We start from the raw sequence: 22077 nt of genomic DNA, 5'->3' as shown, positions 1-22077 counted from the left end.
TTGACCGATCCTCCAGTAGCTCCATAAAATGGCATGACGAGTAGACCATTTGGCCAGATATCAGGATTTAGATATTGTTGTAGGTCACAATTCTTTAGCTCAATTCTAAATATGATGAATATGTGGGATGTTTGGTTTTTATTTTTAAAGCTCTGCCTGGAATTTCTAGCTCTAATAGTAGCTGGACCATCTGCTGGGAGGTAGTATTGGGGTCTAGCCTGCTAACAAATATGTTACTACTTCTAAGCGTCGAACTATATCTGTTTCTAATTTTAATACAAGACTATATTACTTGTTCCTATTATGCTTGCATATCTGTTGTTTCTTCGGGGAAACTTAAAACTTGGAGAGTTTGTAGGCAAGCTATTATGGGAAGGCACTTCAGGATAATGCTCAGAGCGATCATTTTGACATTGCACATACAAATTGCTCGGTTTCTGTTGATTGCTAATAGTGGTGGATATCGGTTGTCTGCCTGTGTCAACACATTGCGAGGAAGCACAATTATGTTCTCGGAGAGAAAGAGAGCTTGAGCTAGATTTTTGGGATCGCGCAGCTGTTTTTTCTGGAACAAATTCTTCAGCATCTAGACAGGTCTGGAACTGCAGAAACCTGATGAACAGAAGGGTGAGGCATCGGAGGGCTTTCGACCATAGCCTTTAGTTCGAGAAGCAATTTACATTGCTGATCTTTTATTCGAAAAAGATGCTGTTTAATATCTTCATTTTCTCTAAATTGCTTCCTCAGCATTTGTTCCAGGGAAGCAAATGAGCAATCATTGTTTGGGGCTGTTGAAGGCAGGTGGGACGGATAGGAAGAGTCATCCATTTGGGCGGGGGTATCTTTAGTTGACTTCCTTACATTTATTTGAAATATTATAAATAGCTGGATTGCTATTTATAAAACATAGAAAATTAATATAATGAGAAAAATTATAAGTTCAACAATTTAAAGTTTTACTGTATCTGATTTAGATTTATGTATGTACTACTTTTTTGCTAATAATTATTGATTATTTTATAGATTTGCTCCATAAACCAGTTGCCCGAGTTCAGAAAAATGCCCTTGTTTTGCATGTAAGTAGTACTTATAATAAAGTCATATCCATTTTTACATCACATGTATCTTTTATTTTCTTTCCTTTGGCAATTTTAATAGCGATTAAATAATATGTATTTAATCACTATTAAATAACAAGAAATAATATGTATCGGCACACAATCATGGTAACTGCTGAGATAAATAGGAAGAAGATGAAAAGGATTAAAATGTGTTTTATTTTGAAATTTCTAGACTTACATCACAACAACGTGTATGTGCAAACAAGCACCTATATGTTGTTGTGACATGTCTATTAAAAATTATTGGGCTGAGGTAAAAAAAAGCCAACATGAGAACCATGGCAAACTTCGGGAAACTTACCAGACAAACTGGTTTCCTGCTACCGCAGTTTCTCCCTTCATTCTCGGTAAACAGATGGTGTGCGTTATATTGGTAGTGGCAGTAGAAGTCAATGATGATATATTGATTAGTTTTTTCTCATTATTAAAAGCAGATTATTGGAGTTCATGAGTGTTCTCATGGCTGAAATTTACTTATGAGTACACCCTCCAGACTGCCCCAGTCTAGAGGGTGTACTCATATCCTCCCTTCCTGCTGTTTTAAAATAGGAAGACAACTTTTACTACCACTACCTATAACATGCACCATTTGTAGAAGTTGTTTTCCTACTTTAAACCAGTGGGAAGGGGGATAAACACCCTAAGGCTGAGGCAGTCTGGAGGGTGTACCTATAAGTAGATTTCAGCCACGAAGGCATTATACTCATGAACTCCAATAATCTGCTTTTAATAATGAGAAGAAACTAATCAATACATCATTATTGACTTCTACTGCCACTGCTGATAACACACACCATCTGTTTACCAAGAATGCAGGGAGAAACTGCAGTAGCAGGAAACAGGTTTGTCCGGTAAGTTTTCCATGGTTCTCATGTTGGTTGTTGTTGTTATTGTTGTTATTTAGTTTTTAGGAGCATTAGCAACTAAGGCCATATTGCTCTGGGGATATGCAGTGGTCACTCCCTGACCTTTCCACGTCCCCTGTATCTGGTGGTCACGGGCTTGAACCCCGGTCTAATCAAGAAGTGTGTGCTACCCACTGCTGCTCCTGCCCACCTGGCTATGGAGGCACACTTTGACTTGCACGACCAGATGCAAAATACCACTGCTCTAGCATATGAAGCTGTTGGCATTTTATACTGCAAGCTGTGCCTCGTAGTCCATTAGGATTGAGATGGTGCTCATAATTCACTGATCACTGAGTGTAGTTTTGTTTCACTTGTCAAGTTTTTACATGGGATGTGCAACAATTTAAATCTTAAAAGAACATTTTGTTAGCTATTAGTAATGATGATCCACTCCTATCTAAATTTGAGTGTCCAGTGTGTTATGAATGAAAAAGTATTTAGGCTCTTGAATGAGCAAGTTAAAGTTAAAAGTATTTGAGGTGTAAGGGACTTGCTAACATGCAAGTCCTCTTGTGCACACATTTGTATAGATGTTTTTTTTTTTTTTTTTTCCTTGTTAATTGTTGGCGCATCGGCTTCTGTGGCCATAATGCACCTCCCAAAGTTTTTGCATTTTACTCTGATCCAAGAGCCCGAGGCGGGATTCGAACCTGTGACCTTTGGGTTGCCAGGCAGGCACTTTACTCACCCGACTAGCCCAGTCGGCAGTTGTATAGATGTATAAGAGTTGATCAAAAAGTTTGGTGTATGCCACAAAAAATGTATTTTATTAGTGAGAAATATTTACATCTTTCAGTATAATCTTCTATAACTACACACTAGTTCCACTGTCTTCCATGATCAAAATGTTTTTGCAAATCTTCTGTTGTGAATGATTTTAGGTTGTTGTCATGTTCAATTGGATTTCTTGAATTAAATTAACTTGTTTTACTTTCATGTTTTATGTTGGATTTCATGTTGGGTATAGCCAAAATTCACATGGTGCCATATCAAATAATAAGGTGGGTGTGGCATGATGATAAAGTTTTTATTGTTCAAATGTGTCTGGATGGAAAGCAATGTATGGCATAGCATATTGTTATGAAGGAGCAAACCATTTTGCTGTTTCTCTGGGTTTGTGGCAGATTGCATTTCTCAACTCTTCTTAAATTTCTTGGTAGTAGGCAGCATTAACAGTGACACCAAAAAAGAATTCATTCTGCAAGATGTCATTGTTAAAAATATTAGTGTTATAAAATCAATATGACCCTTGCATGTAATTTTGACTGCTGTGCCTTTTTTGCCCTTGGTTGTGATGTTTTCCATTGTGAGTCTCAAACTTTGATCTAAAAGTCATATCCATACATCCAGCACTCATTGTCTATTGTAATAATTGTTAAAAATGCATGATCTGACACAGCTTGCTCATATAACTCAGATGAAATAAGGACCCAATACAGTCTTTGAGTGAGATTAATAGAAAAAGTTTGGCACTCACTTCATGCCCAAATCTTTAGTAAAAATGGCTTAATCAAAAACTGACTATTTGAGCAATTAAATGGTCAGTTGTTGATCCAATTGAATGACAGTGTGCACTTTATCGATGTTTTAAAGTTTGTAACAAAATTTAATGTTGTTCAAATTTTGTCATTTTCAGTTCATTGAACAAATGAAAAATAAATAAGTGTTCACTAAAAAAGCAACTTTCTATTAGACTGGTATTTAACAACAAAGTAAAACCTAAAACTTAGTGTGCGCTTACTCAAAAGATGTTATTGTAAGCCCTGATCAAACATTGAATTTCTTACAGCCTAGGTTTAAAGCTGGGAAACATTATTGTTGCATTTATTTTTTTGTTTCAGGACCTCCTTAGATATACACCTGAAAGTCATCCTGATCACAAAGTGTTTAAAACAGCATTAAAGATGACACAGTGTTTTTTGAATGATTTAAATATGTCTGCTACTGAAAACATGTTCCCAGTAAGTAACTGAAAGAAATTAAAATTTATTTCTTTTAATTATTTGAGTAAATGTTTTTTGATTTCAAAACATAAGGATGAGTCAGAATTAAATTATGGTTAGGTACTTGAAATTTCTATATATTTTTTTTAAACAGAATTACCAATTTGACTAGAAAGTTATTCATTTTAAAGCTAAAGTGAACAGTTAGTTTTTTAATAAGTTTTCATTATGTTGCAGTTTAACTGGTGATTCATTGAATATGGAGGATAGTCTTGAACTAAAGGAGTGCATTCTAAAATAGTAATGAATTTTACTGAAATAGTATGAAAACATTAGAGGTTAAATTCAGCATGTATGGGACAAAGGCCAACCTGCCTATCAATAATTCATCTCCTTGCCAAGAACCTGGAATTATTAACAGCATTAATAAGGAAAGCTGTGGGAGGAAAAGAACATCAAGAAGTGTCGAATATCCAAGCTATTAGAGGTGCATGCAAACAATCACTGTCAACAAGACAGTGTATTTTAACAACTGTATTTGAGTCAGTTGAGTATTATGATAATATTAAAAGGCTAAGTTCAAATCTTTCATACTTCATCTATTGCATGCAATTCAAGAAGACTAACCTGATCGATGAGCATGGATTTGCGAGTGATTTAGCAGAAAAAAGTGGTAATGTACAGGATGTAATTATATGGTCAGATGAAATAGCATTCAGATTAAATGGTCATTTGATTCACAGCTGTATGTAATGTGACAGTGTTCACTTTGCTGTACAAAAAGGTGTTAACCCACCTGGAATCTTTGAGTGTGGATGGAGTCTCCTCTCCTCTCCTGGGATAATTGGGCCTAGATTCAGTGATCTGTTAGTAGGTACATGAATAATGCACTTATTACAATAAGAAACATGTTTCCAGATACATTGGCATACTTTCAACAGAATGGCACCCTTCTGTATTTTCAGGATAGTGAATTTCCTTAATAATGGATAGGTTGTGCACACGGGGGGGGGGGGGGGGTATGCTTTTGAATATTCACCAGGGTCTCCCTTCATCACTCACACAGACTTTTTGCCATGCGAGATAACTTCTGTTCTGGGGAAAATAATGGAGTCGCTGGTTAAAGATGCATTGCAGGATCATCTAGACAAGACTGCTGTAATAATTCAGACACAGCATGGGTTTCTTAAGGAAAAGTCTTGTCTGACAAATTTGACTGGATACTTTGATGTGGTTACAAAAGAACTGGATGCAAAAAATAATTTTGATATCATATATTTGGATTTCAGGAAAGCTTTGGACAATGTTGCACGTGGATGACTACTGTACAAATTGGAGCAATATGGTATTAAGGGTAAGTTGCTACAATGGATAAAAGGGTAGTTGAGTGGGAGAAGACAGAGAATGGTAATCAATGGATGCTGCTCTTCGTGGACTAATGTTATTAGTGGAGTCCTCCAGGGTTCAGTGTTGGGCCCACTGTTGTGTTATATATTTATCAATGATATTGATGAAGGTATATCAGGCTTAATTTTGAAGTTTGCAGATTATACAAAGGTCAGCAGGGTTGTTAATGACAGTGTGCTGCTGCAACAGGATCTAGAAAATTTGGACAGGTGGGCTGAGAAGTGCCAACTGAAGTTTAACATTGACAAATGCAAAGTACTGCATATGGGTAGAAGTAATCCCAGAGAAACGTACCAACTGTGTGGTGCTACACTTAAGGTGGTAGAAAATGAAAAAGATTTGGGAGTAATTGTTCAGTCAGATGTGAATATAAGAAAAAAAGGCCTATGTGCTCTGGATTCATATTAATAATAATAAATTATTGTGCCACAGAGCAAAAACAGAAATAAAATGACAGGTTGCAATAAACAAAGTTTAACGTTACATAAAACTTTTGATGTTCACATGAACAAAAGCAAAGCACAAGTAAAAATAATACAGGAAAGTAATACATAGCTTTTGGACTGGAAGGCGTCCTTCATCAGTTGTGACCATTAATCTATGACTGAAAGCTATGTATTACTTTCCTGTATTATTTTTACTTGTTTTTTGTTTTTGTTTGTGTGAGCATCAATGTATTTTTATGTAACATTAAATGTATTTTTTACTGCAACCTGTCATTTTCTTTCCATTTTTGCTCTGTAGCCCAATAATTTATTATTATTATTCAGATATGAAGTTTTCTGAGCAATGCAGACAGGCTGCCAGAGCAGTTCATGGGGTATTGTCAATGATATACAGGAATTTTGCTAGTAGGGAAAAGGAGGTGATTATCCCCTTGTATAAGACAATGGTCAAGCCACGCCTTGAGTACTGCATACAGGTCTGGAGGCCTCATTTTAAGAAGGAGGTTGAGTTGCTTGAGCTTGTACAGAGAAGGGCAAGAAGAGGACCCCTTTGTTGGTGAGAAAAATGAAGGGATCCTCTTACCAAGCAAGGATTAAGTTCTGCAAATTGCAGCGGCTGGAGACTAGGCACCTGCGAGCTGATTTGATTGATGTGTATAAGGCCTTGAATGGGTTGAACATGCTGAATTCTTTGGGATTCTTCCGCTTGCTCAGATTACAGACCTGAGGGGGCATAAATTCAAACCGAGGAAAGAGTTGTAGAATAGATGTGCAGAAATTTGCCTTTAGCCAGTGGGTGGTCAATTGCTGTAACTAACTTACATGTGTTGTTGTGGAATTTGATAGCTTAAATAAATTCAAGGTGGAACTGGACAAACTTTTAGAGGGAATGGATGTGTGAAATTGTTTTTTTCCTTTTTTTGGCTGATGCTACATAAGCTCATAAGCTTGCTTTCTTGCACACATGCCTCCATTACTACTACTACTACTACTACATGAAAGTTAAACAAATCACAAACATTGGAGGATTTCTGGCTGATCATGCAACAGGGAGCAGGCAAAATTACAACTGAATTGTGCACCACCCTCTCTCGAAACATTGAGAAATGATGTCGTTCAAGTATGTGAGCTGATGGTGAATGTTTTGGAAATCTGAAGTAACTTCTGAAATGTATACATTTCAATCAAATCTAATTTACCTGAATTCTTTTTTTGGTTTGTGCTTGCTCAAACTTTCTGATTATTTATACACGATTTTGACTCAACTTGCATTTTTCAGTAAAGAAGAAATTTTCAATCTAAAGAAGCAATTTGGAAGTAAATTCTCCAATTTAATCAATACCTTAATTATATTTTGCTAATTAATCAAGCATGAAAATGTGTAAATTTTAGTCAAATTTATATTGGGCACATGCATTTTTAACTTATAATATTAAATTATAAAGTTAAATTATACGGATAATGTGTATACGATCAATTCAGATCTAGTTATAGAATTTAGTACATGGGCAAACTTTTTTTTTTTTTTTTGTAGGCTGTGAAGGATTTCCTAAGATTCCAAAGGATTTCTGAAAATTGAAAGACATCACTATGCTGTAATGAACAGTGAATTGTCTTGCATTAATTACCACACTATAGTAGTTTCCCCAGCAAACACGGTGAACTTTCTCATTGTGATAGCAAACTATAGTCAGTTTGCTATCTAACAGAAAACTGACTATAGATATATGCAATTTAACGGCAAATTATGTTACTGTCACATGGCTTTATTAAGTTAGTACCTCAAACAATCTAGTGCAGCATATTTAGTTTAGTGGCGGTGATAACTATGTATTCAGCAAAAAAGATGTATTTGTACACCTGAATTGAGATGGCAGCATAATGACATGTTGTCCTTCCTGCTGTCCCTGGCATGTGGAATATTATATATATATACACAGGATGATTCAGGAGGAATAGTAAATATTTTGGGAGGTTATGGTATCAATTATTATGAGTAAAAAAGTTCATATAAACAAGTGTCCAATTTTTAATGGATATGGAGATGCAGCTGTTTGAAACTGACACACATAGCTCCATGAATTAGATGTGACCAAGAAGCACTTTTAACTTGATGCTGTTTGGTGTTAAAAGTGTTGTTAAGAATGCCGCACATCTTCATACATGCTGAATATGCTGATATAGTGTTTGTCTATGTTTTTGTGGTGGAAATGCTACTGGTGCTTGTAGAGAATACCGTTGACTGTTTCCTAATTGCAGACTACCAGATTCAAGATTCACACCAAACTGCATGAGACTGATACAGTTCCCAGCACTCATACAGGCACCTCCATAGCCAGGTGGGCAGGAGCAGCAGTGCATAGCACACGCTTCTTGATTAGACCGGGGTTCGAGCCCGTGACCACCAAATACGGAGGATGTGGAAAGGTCAGGGAACGACCACCGCATATCCCCGGAGCACTATGGCCTTAGTTGCTAATGCTCCTAAAAAATCAAATAATAACAACAACAACAACAACACTCATATTTCTTGTGAACGTGCAAATGAACAAGTTGTGGATGAAATAGAACACATTGTTCAGTCAGCAGAACATAGTCCTACTATTAGCACACAAAGAATTTCTACACGTATTGGTATGGCGTACATTAACGTGAGCATGGCTTGTATCCATTTCACATACAGCGGGTGCAACACCTTCATCCAGGAGACTACGTCCAGTGATTGGAGTTTTGTGGTGGGTAAATGCTAATCGCCGATTAATTCCATTAATACTGTTCAGCAATGACGCTACTTTCACCCTTGACAGTATGAACAACACCCTTAACTCTCATAGGTGATGAGACAAAAATCCACATGCCACTGTAGAAACAAATTTTCAACCTCACTTCTCTGTAAACATGTGGTGCAGTATCATCGACAATCAGTTGATTGGTCCTGTTGTGTTACCAAATCGTCTTACAGGGCCCATTCTGGGGGGGGGGAACAAACTTTCATTACTATTGGAGGATTGGTTACCCTTGGCTACAAGGATTGGTAAGTACTTTCAGCACATGATGGAGCTCTTGCACATTATACCCATCTAGTGATACAATATCTAAATTGAACTTTCCTTGAACAATAGATCGGCCGCAGCGTTCTCATTCATTGGCCACCAAGGTCTTCAGACGTCACTCCGTTAGATTTTTGTTTGTGGGGATGGATGAAAAGTGCAGTATACAAAGAAAAAGTGAGTACAAGAGACGAATTGCTTACTTGCATTTTGGATACTGTTGCCTTCATAAAGGAATGCCAAAACGACCTCAGAAGAACAACAAATGTTACCACAAGAGTTGCAAAGTTCATTGACGTTGGCGGTGGAATTTTTGAACATCTATTGTGAAGTGTAAAAAATTTTCCAATTATTTGTGTTTTGTATCATTCAAAAAAGTCAATAAATACAAACAAGCCATTTATCATTCTTGAATACCTCTCATAATGGCTTTGTGTGGCCCAGTTTCAAACAGCTATATCTCTGTATCCATTGAGAATTAGACACATGTTTATATGAACTTTTTTATATATAGTGCAGAGCTTGATACATTTCTCATTGTTGCTTCCATGATTGCATGGAGCATTTGAAAATAGTAGCATTTCATTGATGCCATCTTCCACATCATTGACTGAACAATACCCAATAGATGGTGGATCTCTATCATAGCTTGAAATGCTGTGTGTGTGTGTGTGTGTGAGAGAGAGAGAGAGAGAGAGAGAGAGAGAGAGAGAGAGAGAGAGAGAGAGAGAGATGTAAATTCCCATATTAAAATTTATGGAAAACACCTGTCTTGTTGCACATTCCCCCCCTCCACAAATTTCAAATACACATTGTGAGGTGTGTTAATACAAAACCTGCTGAATGATGAAGTTGCAATTGATATACTTAATACATTCAAAAAGTTTCCTGAATTGCACACTGGTATTTAAAAAGACACTCAGTCTAAGACACCGATGGATCCAATACTTTTCTGTTTTAGAAGATTAGAAGATTTAGGGGAAGTCTGGTTGGCTAGCCTCCCTAAAATCCACCCATGCACACCTTCTCATTAGTAAGCTCTGTTACATCACTTTGGTGGCAATGGATGTGTAGAATGGTTTTCTTCAAGATGCCTCGTCAGTGTGAAGAGAAAAAAACCAACCCCTCCAGCACTTTATATTAAATATGACAACACGATGAAACAAATTTCCCCTCTGTCCCCAGCGGCTTTTACTCTCCCTCTTACAGCAAGAGGATCAGAGCGGAAGCAGAGGGTGCAAAGAATCTCTGTAAGACCAGGCTGCCATGCACAGAAACTGAACTTGCCCTATTCCAATGTAAGATCACTCATTGGTGAAGATAGGATATTAGAGCTGGAAAAGGAATTAGAAAATGTGAATTGGAATATCATGCCTTGGCTGAAAGAAGAAGAAGAAATGTACAAATTTATCAAATGGAAATCTGCTGTGCACTAATGGAAACAGTGATAAGAGTGAAGGTAGAATTGGCTTTCTTGTCCATAACGATATTAAAAACAATGTTTTGGAATTCAAAAGTACATCACCAAGGGTGTCAAGACTACTAATCAAAATTTCTGAGAGGTATAAATTAAAGATTATAATGATATATGTACCAACATCAAGCCATAAGGATGAAGAGGTTGAAGAAATGTACACCGAAATTGACAGACTTCTAGATGAAAGAGAAAACTTACTACACCATCATTATGGGGACTAGAAATGGAAACTATAGAAAATTTTGGAATTGGTGAAAGAAATGAAAGAGGTGAAAGACTTGTGGAATTTTCAGTATCTCGAGGAATGTCGGTAATGAACACTTTTTTTAAGAAAAGGATGAACAGAAAATGGACACTGAAAAGCCTGAATGGATTAACAACTAATGAAATTGACTTCATCCTCACTAATAGAAGATATATTTTGAACGATGTTACTGTCCCGAACAAGATAAATGTTGGGAGTGATCACAGAATGGTAAGATACACACTTTTTTTTTTTTTTTTTATGAGAACCCCAAACACGAAAGGTATCAAAACCTATAGTACTTAGTACCGTGCATGGGTTGAAGGAAAAGTATGGGGAGAGGGGGATGCCAGAAACTTTGCTCTAGAGACTAAACATGGCTTTCACCACTTCAAGCCTCCAATAAGCAAAGTGGTGGTATTTCACTGGTTGATGAAAGTCATCTACCACACTTGATATAGATGTAAGAAAATAAAGGAAAAAACTGACTTTATTAAATAATATGAAGATCTTTGAGATAACAGAAGAGGAGAAAAAGCAGTATGTACTGGAACTAGGAACAAGTTTGAGCTCTGGAACCTTTTAGGACCAAGATATCAACAAGGAATACAAAAACGTTCTGAAAGTGATATAAAGCCCATAAAACCTATAGGTAAAAAGAAATCTAAAGGAGAAAAAAATTAGTTAAGAAACACTTGTCGTGATGAACCGAAGATGACAAATGAAGAGCAAGATAAACACTGACAAGTACAAAATTGCGTATACTGAGGTATGCAAAGCCATTAGAAAGAGGCTTAGAGAGGACATAAGATTTAACACAAGGAAAGTAGAACAAGCATGAAGAGAGAATAAAGGACTTAAATCAGCAGTCATGAGCAGCAATACAGAAAGAAAAATGATATTGAATCTGAAGAACAGGATGGTATATAATCATTGAAGGAGCAGAAATTGAAAATGTGGATTCATATACTTGTCTTGGACAAGTATATGAATCCACATTTTCTTATTACATTAGCTGTAATAAGGATAAATGGCTGGAAGTCAAGAGAAGAATAAATTTCAGATGGATAGCATTCAGGAAAGATAGTCACATACTGTGAAGCAATATCCCAATTTGTCCGAAACGTAAAATAATGAACCAATGTATACCACCCCACCACGACTTATGGAAGTGAAACTTGGGCACTCACCAAAAGAATGGAGAAGAAGTTGAAAACTACATAGCGAAGAATGGAATGAATTATATTAGGAATTGGGCTGTTGGATAAGAAGAGAAACACATGAATTCGGCAGCAAGGACATTCTTATCAAAACTAAAGAACTGAAACGGTCATGGGCAGGACACACCTCAAAGACATGATGACAGATGGACTAAGAAAATCACAGAATGGTACCCAGGAGGAGCTAACAGAAAACCTGGAAGACAGCAATAGAGGTGGATAGATGAAATTCAAGAGTTCATGGGCAGTAAATAGATGGCCATTGCACAAAATAGAAGGAAGTGGAAAGATACTGGAGAGGCCTTTATTCTGCAGTGAATTGAAAATGGCTGATGATGATGATTTAAATGGTTTGTAACGAGAGTAACGTATCAACCCAGAGTAACGTATCAGCTCTGTGGTACTACACTGACAGTGGTAGAGAACGAAAAGGACCTGGAGGTAATTGTGCGGGCAGATATGAAGTTTTTTGAGCAGTGCAGATGGTCTGCAAGAGTAGCTCATGGTGTCTTTGTCAATGATGTACAGGGATTTTTCTAGCAGTGATAAGGAGGTGATTATGCCCTTGTATAAAGCAATGGTCAGGCCACATCTTGAGTACTGTATACAGGTCTGGAGGCCTCATTTTAAGAAGGACGTAGAGCTGTTGGAACGAGTACAGAGAAGGGCAAAAAGATTAGTGAATGGAACAAAGGGTTGCTCTTACAAAGAAAGGCTTAAGTTTTGCAAATTACAGTGTCTGGAGACTAGGCACCTGTGAGGTGTATAAAGCCTTGAATGGTTTGAGCATGCTCAATGCTGATGGGACTCTTATTCTAGTTCAGAATAATCACCTGAGAGAGCATAAAATCAAATTGAGGAAAGACAATTGTAGGACAGATGTGTGGAAGTTTGCCTTTAGCCAGCGGGTAGTTGGTTGGTGGAACTGACTTCTATCCTTTGTTGTGGAAGTTGATAGCCTAAATAAATTTAAGGCTGAGCTGGACAGGTATTTGGAACGAACGGAGGGGTGAAATTGGAGCGTTTTTTTTTTTTTTTGGCTGATGCTGCATAAGGTTGCTTTCTTGCATGATATATGCCTCTACTAATGCTAAAAACATATATGCCAAGTGGGAACTGGCTTGACCACTTCACTCGTGTATTACAGCATTGCAGAATGTCACAGTATTAACAGCATAATAACAAATTCTTCTTTAAACTTGGGATAATTGCTACAGAGATGCTGCAAGCAGTAGAGAAAGTTTATGGAGGAAACAGCAATTTACAGGTGGTTTAATCAATTTAAAAATGGACAGGAAACACTTGAAAATGGACCCCACAAAGCCAACTGGGCTAGCCGGGTGGGTAAAGTGCCTGCCTGGCAACCCAAAGGTCACGGGTTCGAATCCCGCTTCTGGCTTGGATCAGAGAAAATGCAACAACCTTGGGAGGTGCATTATGGCCACAGAAGACGATGCACAAATAACTTACAAAAAAAAAAAAAAAAAAAACCCCTAAAGGATGTCCTTCAAAAAATGGCATGAAGTCAAGGAACTCGTGAAACGATAGACAAATGACTGTTGTTGCGATTGCTCATGAAACTGGGCTGTCTGTATGCTCAGTACATGCAATCCTGATGCAAAGTTTAGGAATGTGTCATGTATGTGCAAAGTTTGTTCAGCATTTACTGTTGGATAATCAAATGGACTGTTGGAGAGGCATCATAGGTTATTTGTTTTAAAAATCTATGCAGGATCTGAGCTTTCTAAGAAAAGTGGTCACTGTTGATAAAAGTTGGGTGTTTGCCTACAACCATGAGACCAAGGTGGAATCATCCAAATGTCATACGGCTCAAGAAGTCTTGTGCACCAGAATCCAACTTTAAAGTAATGCTAATTATTTATTTATATATTTATATTTACTTGTTCAGGTTATGAACCCTTAGGTTCGTAATCTGAACAAGTGGAAGAATCCCATCAGAATTAAGCTTGCTAAACCCATTCAAGGCCTTATACACCTCAATCAGTTCACCACGCAGGTGTCTAGCCTTCAGCCACTGGTAAGAAGATCCCTTCATTCCCCTCACCAATCTTGTTGCCCTTCTCTGTACAAGCTCAAGCAAATCTACATCCTTCGTAAAATGAGGCTTCCAGACCTGTACGCAGCAAGGCGTTGCCTGACCATTGCCGTATACAGAGGGACAATCATTTCCTTATCCCTTCTAGCAAAATTCCTGTATATCATTGACAAAACCCCATGACCTGCCATGGCAGCTTGTCTGCATTGCTCAGAAAATTCATATCTGATTGCACAATTACTCCCAGGTCTTTTTCATTTTCTACCACTTTAAGTGTAGCACCACACAGTTGGTGCATTCCTCTGGGCTTACTTCTATCCATATGCAGTACTTTTCATTTGTCAATGTTAAACTTCAGTTGCTACTTCTCAGCCCACATTCCAAAATTTTCTATATCCTGTTGCAGTAGAATACTGCCATTACTATTATTAACAACCCTGCCATCTTTGTATCATCTGCAAACTTCAACACTAAGCCTGATATGCCTTCATCAGTATCATTGATAAATATACAAAACAACAGTGGACCCAACACCGAACCCGGTGGGACTCCACTAATAACATTAGACCACAAAGAGCAATGCCCATTGATTACCAACCTCTGTCTTCTCCCATTCACCTATCCTTTTATCCATTCTAGCAACTTACCCTTAATACCATTCTGCTTCAATTTGTACAGTAGTCTTCCATGTGCAACAGTGTCAAAATCTTTCCTGAAATGCAAGTATGTGATATCAAAATTATTTTTTGCATCCAGTTCCTCTGTAACCACATCATAATATCCAATAAAATTTGTCACATAAGACTTTCCCTTAACAAACCCATGCTGTGTCTGCATTATTGCTGCAGTCTTGTCTAGATGATCCTGCAATGCATCTTTAACCACTGACTCCATTATTTTACCCAGAACAGTAGTTAAACTAACTGGTTTGTAATTACTCGTGTCACCCTTCAATCTCCCTTTGTGAATTGGAGATACATTTGCACATCTCCAGTCCGTGGGGACTTCCTCTGAGTCCAAAGGATGCTGTCATAATTATGGCTAAGGGTTTGCTTACTTCCTTTGTCACCTTTAATATAACTGGATTGATCCCATCCACCCCAGGTACCTTTCATATGTTTAACTTCAACAATTTCTCCTCCACTTTGCTACAATTTGATAACCTTCTGGCATTTTCAATCCTTAATAACTCCTCATTTGTGAATGTAGATGCAAAATACTCATTCAGTTTGTTTGCTATCTGAGCAGGATCATCAACAGTCGAACCATTGATATCAAGTGGACCAATCAGATTCATACCCTTCCTTTTAGAGTTTATATAAGTAAAAAAAATCCTTGCTGTTTTTCTTAGCATCCTTTGCCAAAGATTTATCGTAATCTGCCTTCGCCTGCCTATCCACCTTTGTGACTTGATTACAGACCAGCTTATATCTGCTATAGGCTTCTCTGTCCTGATAATTTATATGCATCCCATGCATTTTTCTTCTCTGCCATGAGTGTCATCAGTTCATCTTATATCCGTGTAGGCTTAAACCTTGAACAGTATTTCTTAATAGGTATGAAACTTTTATTAGCTTCCATGATTAATTCCTTGAATGCTTCCACTTAAAATTTGCTGTTGGTAACATCATCAGTTAATCTCATTGTACAGAATATAAAAACTGTCTGAGACCACTGCAGTCACCTTTACGGAAGCAAAAAACCCTTTCCTTTACCCCTGATGGTAATTGTATCTTTAAGTAAATCCCACATCAGTACACTGTGATCACTGCCACCTAGTGGTTTCTTTATATGCAAATTCTTAATAAGGATGATCACTGCTGATAACCAGATCAAGAGTATTACCTCCTTGGTTGACTCTTGAACTGCTGCTGCAGAAAACAATCATCCAATAAATCCACAAAAGTCTTACTAGTGTGCGAGTGACCAAAGCACAAGTTTCAATCAGTATCTGGGAAGTTAATATCCCCCATTATAAGACATTCTGATTTACTAGCCCACTCTATTTCTCTGTACAATTGTTCATTGTACTCATTCGAGTCATTACGCCTATAACACACTCCTACTCTTATTTTTGCTTTAGCAGTGCTTATTTCATACCAAACTGACTCAACAGTGCACTGAAGTTCATCTGTATCAACTGGATGCACTTTTTTTGATTTTATTTTTTCTTAATTAACAGCATAACACCACCTCCCTTCCTATCCTGTCTATCCTTTCTGTACACATTGTACTCTCCAAATTCCAGTTCTGCATTCATAATATCTGTGACACCACATCTCTGATATCCCAATAATATCTGCCTTTGATGTTTTGACCAATACTTTAAATTCATCAAATTTATTTACTATACTTCTAGCATTGGTATACATACATCTATTCTTTTTCTTAGCTACCCTAACACATCCCATATACCCACCTGTTTCCCGATGATTGCCATCAGTCCCTGAAACCCCTAGCACCCCTCGTTCGAGGCCGGTGCTTATTCTGATAAAAGTAATGTAAGAATCACCTTCACCTCTGCCTGTGGCTACTTTTAACCTTTTAATCTGTGAATCCCCCCCCCAAGCTAGCAGTTTTCCGACCCACCTAACACTACCACGATAGCATCAGCAAATATTCTTGCACCGTTTCTATTTAAGTATTTCACATCCCTGTAGAAGCAGTCTCTCCTGATAACAAGCACAGACCACGCTGAAAAAAATTCTACACGAATTTCTGGGCCGAATTGATTGACAAGGCTCTCATCAATATCTGGGAAGGCTCTCATCAATATCGTGTTTGGGCAGAATTGCAGACACTTTCAAATTTAACCCTAACTCACGACTTTTTTCAACATTGACCTATACTTGTAAAGTAAATCTGCAAATCTCCTACTCTTAATGTCATTGGTGCTAATGTGTACAACAATATTACCCTTTGTGCCCTTAAAAGATGATATATGCTTCACAACATCATCAACTTTTACCCCTGGCAGACATACACTTTTCCTATTCCATCTATCCTTTTTACACAATATATTCCCCGTCTCCCTGACAATAGAGTCACCAACAATAACTAGTTCCTTTGGGACCAGCACATTCTGCCCTGGAGGTTGCCGCTGTTTTGCCTGATGCCCAGGAGTGAGCTCTGCCATTGAGAGCTTGACAGGCCCCTCATATTAATTTCTTTGAGTGCATCTACCCTACACCTCAAGCTCTCATAGACACCCATTAGAACGCTGAGTTGACACCTAATTTCTAGACACTCTCTGCACCTGACACACAGACATCCTCCTTGGCTAGATCATGTTCTGTTCCAGAGAGTTTGGCAAACATTTCAAAGTTGCACATTTTACCACATTTTGCACCTAGTTACCACAATTAAAAATTTGAATTCCCTACCACTCTCTATACAAAAACAATGGCTGCAAGATTCGAATGAAACAATGGTTTTACGTATATTAAGTAGTAATCTACAAAAGCTCTTATCTAAATTAAAAATAAAATTAACCAGAATAACTAGAACTATAAGGTTACTTATAAAGTACAATATAAAATAACAATAAGGTAAATAAAACGGCAAACACTTATCGCTGTTTTGGAACCTGTAATTCACAGCTGTAATTTTTAAATAGAATCAGCGCCCTCTCTTGATTATATACTGTGTTCTTTAGTTAATTTGATAGTTGTCATTTCATAATTTTTTTTAAAGCTCATATCAGTCACTTAGTCACTGAAAATCCAGTAACTTAGAAGGAAATTTGCCTAAACTTGACCTGTTGCATTATACTGAAGAATGGACAGAAGGACAAGGTTAGTCTTGCCAGAATGCACATTGTACATACCAAGGTAATTCGTATCTACTTGCTTACCAAGCGACAGTCCTCACAATTGTCTCTGTCACCTGACATTTAAGCATTCAATTATTAACTGTCCACTTTATATCACGGAACAGCAGGCTCTTTGAAATATGGTGTTTTTCCTCTCCCTTTCACATGTATTTGACTCTTTAACAAATACAGTGCATGAAGGTAGATAAAATAGATATACTCTTCACCTATATCATAAATAAATCTATAAAATTTAAGTCATTTAAGAGAAAAGCTCTTTGGAGATGGCATGCGATGTGCAATAAAGTTTTGGTTGCTCTTACACCAACAACCACACCAACAGAAACAGGTTTGTGGCTGAATATTTGTATACCTTCATCCTGGAGAGTACTTTTTTTTTGGCACTTTAATAAAATGGATGCAGTTCAGATTGACTAAAACTAAGAGCCATTTTTGGATCAGCATAGTAACTGTGTCAGATTAATGGAATTTAAATCTGTTGGATGGTCATGAACTCTGTGATATTAAAGTAGGACACAATTTTTAAGCCAAAGATTGAAATCCCATTCATTCCTGTTGTGGATTTGTTTGGTGAGTCGAGCTGATGGTTAGTATTGTCGCAGGAAGAATGGTTGGTATGGTTACTGTTCTTCCACTTGGAAAAGACTGGTTGTAAATCTCAAGACAGGTGGACTTTTTATGAGCTATATTCACACTGACTAAGTCAGACTTGAGCAAGGTTCACACAGTGAAATTTTGATTTTCGTTTTTCATCCAGGAAAATTTAAACTGACCATAGAAAAGAACACAGCTTGCAGACAGAATAACACTGCTGTCCCATAGCCTTGGTTGCTTTGATATAAAAACAAAATAATCATATTTATTGGTGGTACTTTATGTTTGTCTGTTATTCTTCAGATATCTCAAGGTTGGCCATTAGAAATTCTAGACGATAGCTGTCTGGGGCATGTGTCAAGATTTATGTCAACTTTTTTCAAAAAAATTAAGCATGTGTGTTTGAACACTGTACCTTTGCTGCCCCTTCTCCAAGATTACTGGATATTACTGGATTTGGTCCTTGAGGTTGCCACAGACATTCTCTCAGATATGCCAGACAAGCTGTACTTGCTACCTGGGAGTCTAAAACACTAATGGAATTGATATTCGGGTGACACTCAAGTCAAGTGGACCCAACTTCGGCGAAGTCCGGACGGTCTGTGACAGCCAAATCCTCTGCTTGCACCTTCACGATGGTGGAACTGTTAGTAACCCTGGGTATAACTTCCATGCACAAGTACATGGAGGGTGACCATCCAGGTGTGAACCAAAGTAAGCAGGGGTCGAGGTGTGGCGCCCACACCACATGGAGGAATGCCGCCCCTCTATGTTACCAGGCAGTACTAGGTGGTAGATAACTCTCATCAACCGGTGAAATACCACCACTTTGCTTATTGGAGGCTTGAAGTGGTGGAACCCATGTTTAGTCTCTAGAGCTAAGTTCCGGTCAACCCTTCCCAATCTCTTCCATCATGCAGTATGATTGATGATTTTTGAGGTTATGATGAATGTCGTGGCGAGATCCAATATTCCTTACATTTCGAGGGTTCAGTTCTAAAACGGTGTTCGCAGGCCGGCCGCTAGTTAGTACACTGGACTGAACCTATTGGTAACTCTCTAGGAGGCTTCCAGATCAGCTAGTGTATAATCTTGCTACCTCTACTCTGCCAGATAGTGACTGGAGGGAGTCCGAGTAGTGTGTATGCGGGGAGCATTGTCGAGGCCACGTTATGTCAACGATCTGGGTATATTCTTACCACGTGTATGCCATATCCAAAAATTTCATTACATCATACAGCATGTCCCATCCACTTTTCCTTACTATTGAATACACCATGAATTGTCAAACTTATAGAGCAAGCTTATCTGCAAAAAGATCTAAACCTCCCGAGCACTTCCTAATTCATTTCACAAATATACGTGGTCTAAATTCTAATCTCAACAATGTCCAATTCCACTTGCAGTCTGCCAAACCCAATGTACTTTTTCTGACAGAATCTCAGTTATCGGTTGATTCAACTACTGCTCATCTCAGATGCCCAAATTATTCGCTGTATGATTCTTTTCGCCTCAAAGGTGGTACTTATGCATATGTCCGTTCTGATATTCCCTGTCAGAGACTTGGCAATTTGGAATCTCCTCTCTTTGATCTTCTCTGGCTTAAAAATCTCTCTACCTCATTGTGTCAAATTCATCTGTTGTCTCTACTGTTCTCCCAACTCCACTAATCACTTGGAGCTCTTTGACTTCCTCCCTTTGCAACTTGACTTTCTCCAGTCCAACTTTCCTAACAGTGAGGTAATTTTCCTTGGTGATTTTAATGTTCACAACCCCAGCTGACTTCCGTTTTCTAGTCACACCGACCCAGCTGGTTGAAATTCTAAGGCTTTTGCAATTACTAATGATCTTGCACAGATTGTTCATTTACCTACAAGAATACCGGACAATCCTAATCATACAGCCAATACGCTTGATCTTTTTCTCACAAATAACCCTTCTAAGTACACGGTCGAAGTGAGAAGTCCTTTAGGCACTTCAGATCACAACTTGGTGATTGTCTCTTCTCCAATGGAACCTTTATCTCCTGGCAATTCCCAACCTCATGTTTTTTGGCATTACAAGAATGCAAAATGGGATGACCTGCAAGACTTCTTTTCTTCTTTTCCTTGGTCGGATTACTGTTTCAAAACTTCTGATGTCAACGTTTGCTCAGATCATGTCAGTGAAATTATTCTTGCAGGAATGGAATCCTTTATCCCACACTCCACTTTAAAATCTCGTCCTTTTGCCAAGGCTGTTCAAGAGAAGAATGTTGCATATCATAATTGGTTTGTTTCTAATTCTTCAGTTTCATTTTCTGCCTACACCAAAGCTCGCAACAATTGTAAAGCATTATTAACCAGTCCAAACTAGTTTGAACAGGCTAAGAGTAGAAAACTTGCTTCTTGCCCTAATATTAGCCGAGCATTCTGGTCTCTTGCCAAAGCTATTGGCTGCAACTTTTGCCCATCTCTGCTCCCACCTCTGTCCACACCAGATGGTTCTGTTGTCACTTCAGCCAAGGATAAAGCTGATCTGCTAGCATCCCATTTTTCTTTCAACTCATGTATTAATGATCTTGGTAAAACACCTCCCACCATTCTCAACACGCTCCATTCAGTGCCTCCTATGGTCTTCCATCAAAAGGATATCAGAAGGATTTTGATGAATCTTGATGCTAAGAAAGCTCCCAGTCCTGATGGTATTTCTCCACTTGTTCTCAAAACCTGTGCTCCTGAACTTACTCCTATTCTTTGCCGCCTTTTTTCACTTTCTTATTCCAAAGGTGTTCTTCCTTCTGCTTTGAAATTTGCTCATATCGAGCCAGTTCCTAAAAAGGGTGACAAATCCCTCCCATCCAATTATTGTCCCATTGCAATTACTTCTACTCTTTCCAAAGTAATGGAGAAATCAATTAACCACCAACTCTTAAACTACCTAGAAACCTTCCGTCTGATCAGCGATCGCCAGTATGGATTCCGTCAGTGTTGATCCTCTGGTGATATTCTGGCTTATGTTACCCATTTATTTACTAATTCAATGGAAAGGTTCGGTGAAACACAAGTAGTTGCTCTTGACATCTCAATGGCTTTTGATCGTGTTTGGCATAAAGGTCTTCTAAACAAGCTTCCATCTTATGGTTTGCCAACTGTTTTTAGTAATTGGTTATCCAGTTTTCTCTCTGATTGCTCACTGAGGGTGATGGTAGATGGCTCTGTCTTCTAACTTCTCCACTAATGCCGGTATGCCCAAGGTTCAGTTTTTTTTCCTTTTGTATATTAATGACCTTCCTCCATTGACTGGAAATCCTATCCATAGTTTTGCCGATGATAGCACATTGCATTCCACTTTTCATTTTGAGAAACCTTGTCCTACTCAATCAGTTTCAACATCTCGAAAATCTGCTACAAATTCATTGAATGCCGATCTTCGGGTAATTCTCCAGTGGGGCAAAGACAACTTAGTTGATTTCAGCCCTTCTAAAACTCAGTCTTGTTTTATATCTCGCTTTTTCTACATCAGCATGTTCGGGAGGCAACTAGAGGGAGTAATACTCTTGATCTGATTATCACTAGTGATTCTTCATGCATTAAGAATCTGCAGATAAATGAACCACTAGGTGGCAGTGATCACAGTGTTCTGAAGTGGGAGTTACTCAAAAAGGTAACTACCATTAGGGGTAAAGGGAAGGGGTATTGCTTTCGTAAAGGCGACTACGATGGACTGAGAGAGTATTTAAATTCTATACAGTGGGATCAACTGATGATGTTACCAACAGCAAATTCAAAATGTGAAGC

General features: G+C 38.1%; 1 protein-coding gene across 1 annotated transcript in view; it reads left to right on the top strand.

Annotated features, from left to right (window-relative positions):
- Positions 1 to 22077, top strand: part of RhoGAP1A (Rho GTPase activating protein at 1A) — a 465208-nt gene that overhangs the window by 148007 nt on the left and 295124 nt on the right. The window contains exons 7-8 of the mRNA XM_090368823.1: positions 1024 to 1076; positions 3871 to 3990. Of these exons, the coding sequence (XP_090224949.1) occupies positions 1024 to 1076; positions 3871 to 3990 (173 nt within the window). The remainder of the gene's footprint in view (positions 1 to 1023; positions 1077 to 3870; positions 3991 to 22077) is intronic.

This window comes from Mastigoproctus giganteus, chromosome 1 (genome assembly GCF_048544385.1).
Source record: "Mastigoproctus giganteus isolate SK-2022 chromosome 1, ASM4854438v1, whole genome shotgun sequence".
Taxonomy (NCBI): Eukaryota; Metazoa; Arthropoda; class Arachnida; order Uropygi; family Thelyphonidae; genus Mastigoproctus; species Mastigoproctus giganteus.
The sequence above is the reverse complement of the archived record's forward strand: the minus strand, read 5'-3'. Positions and strand labels throughout refer to the sequence as shown.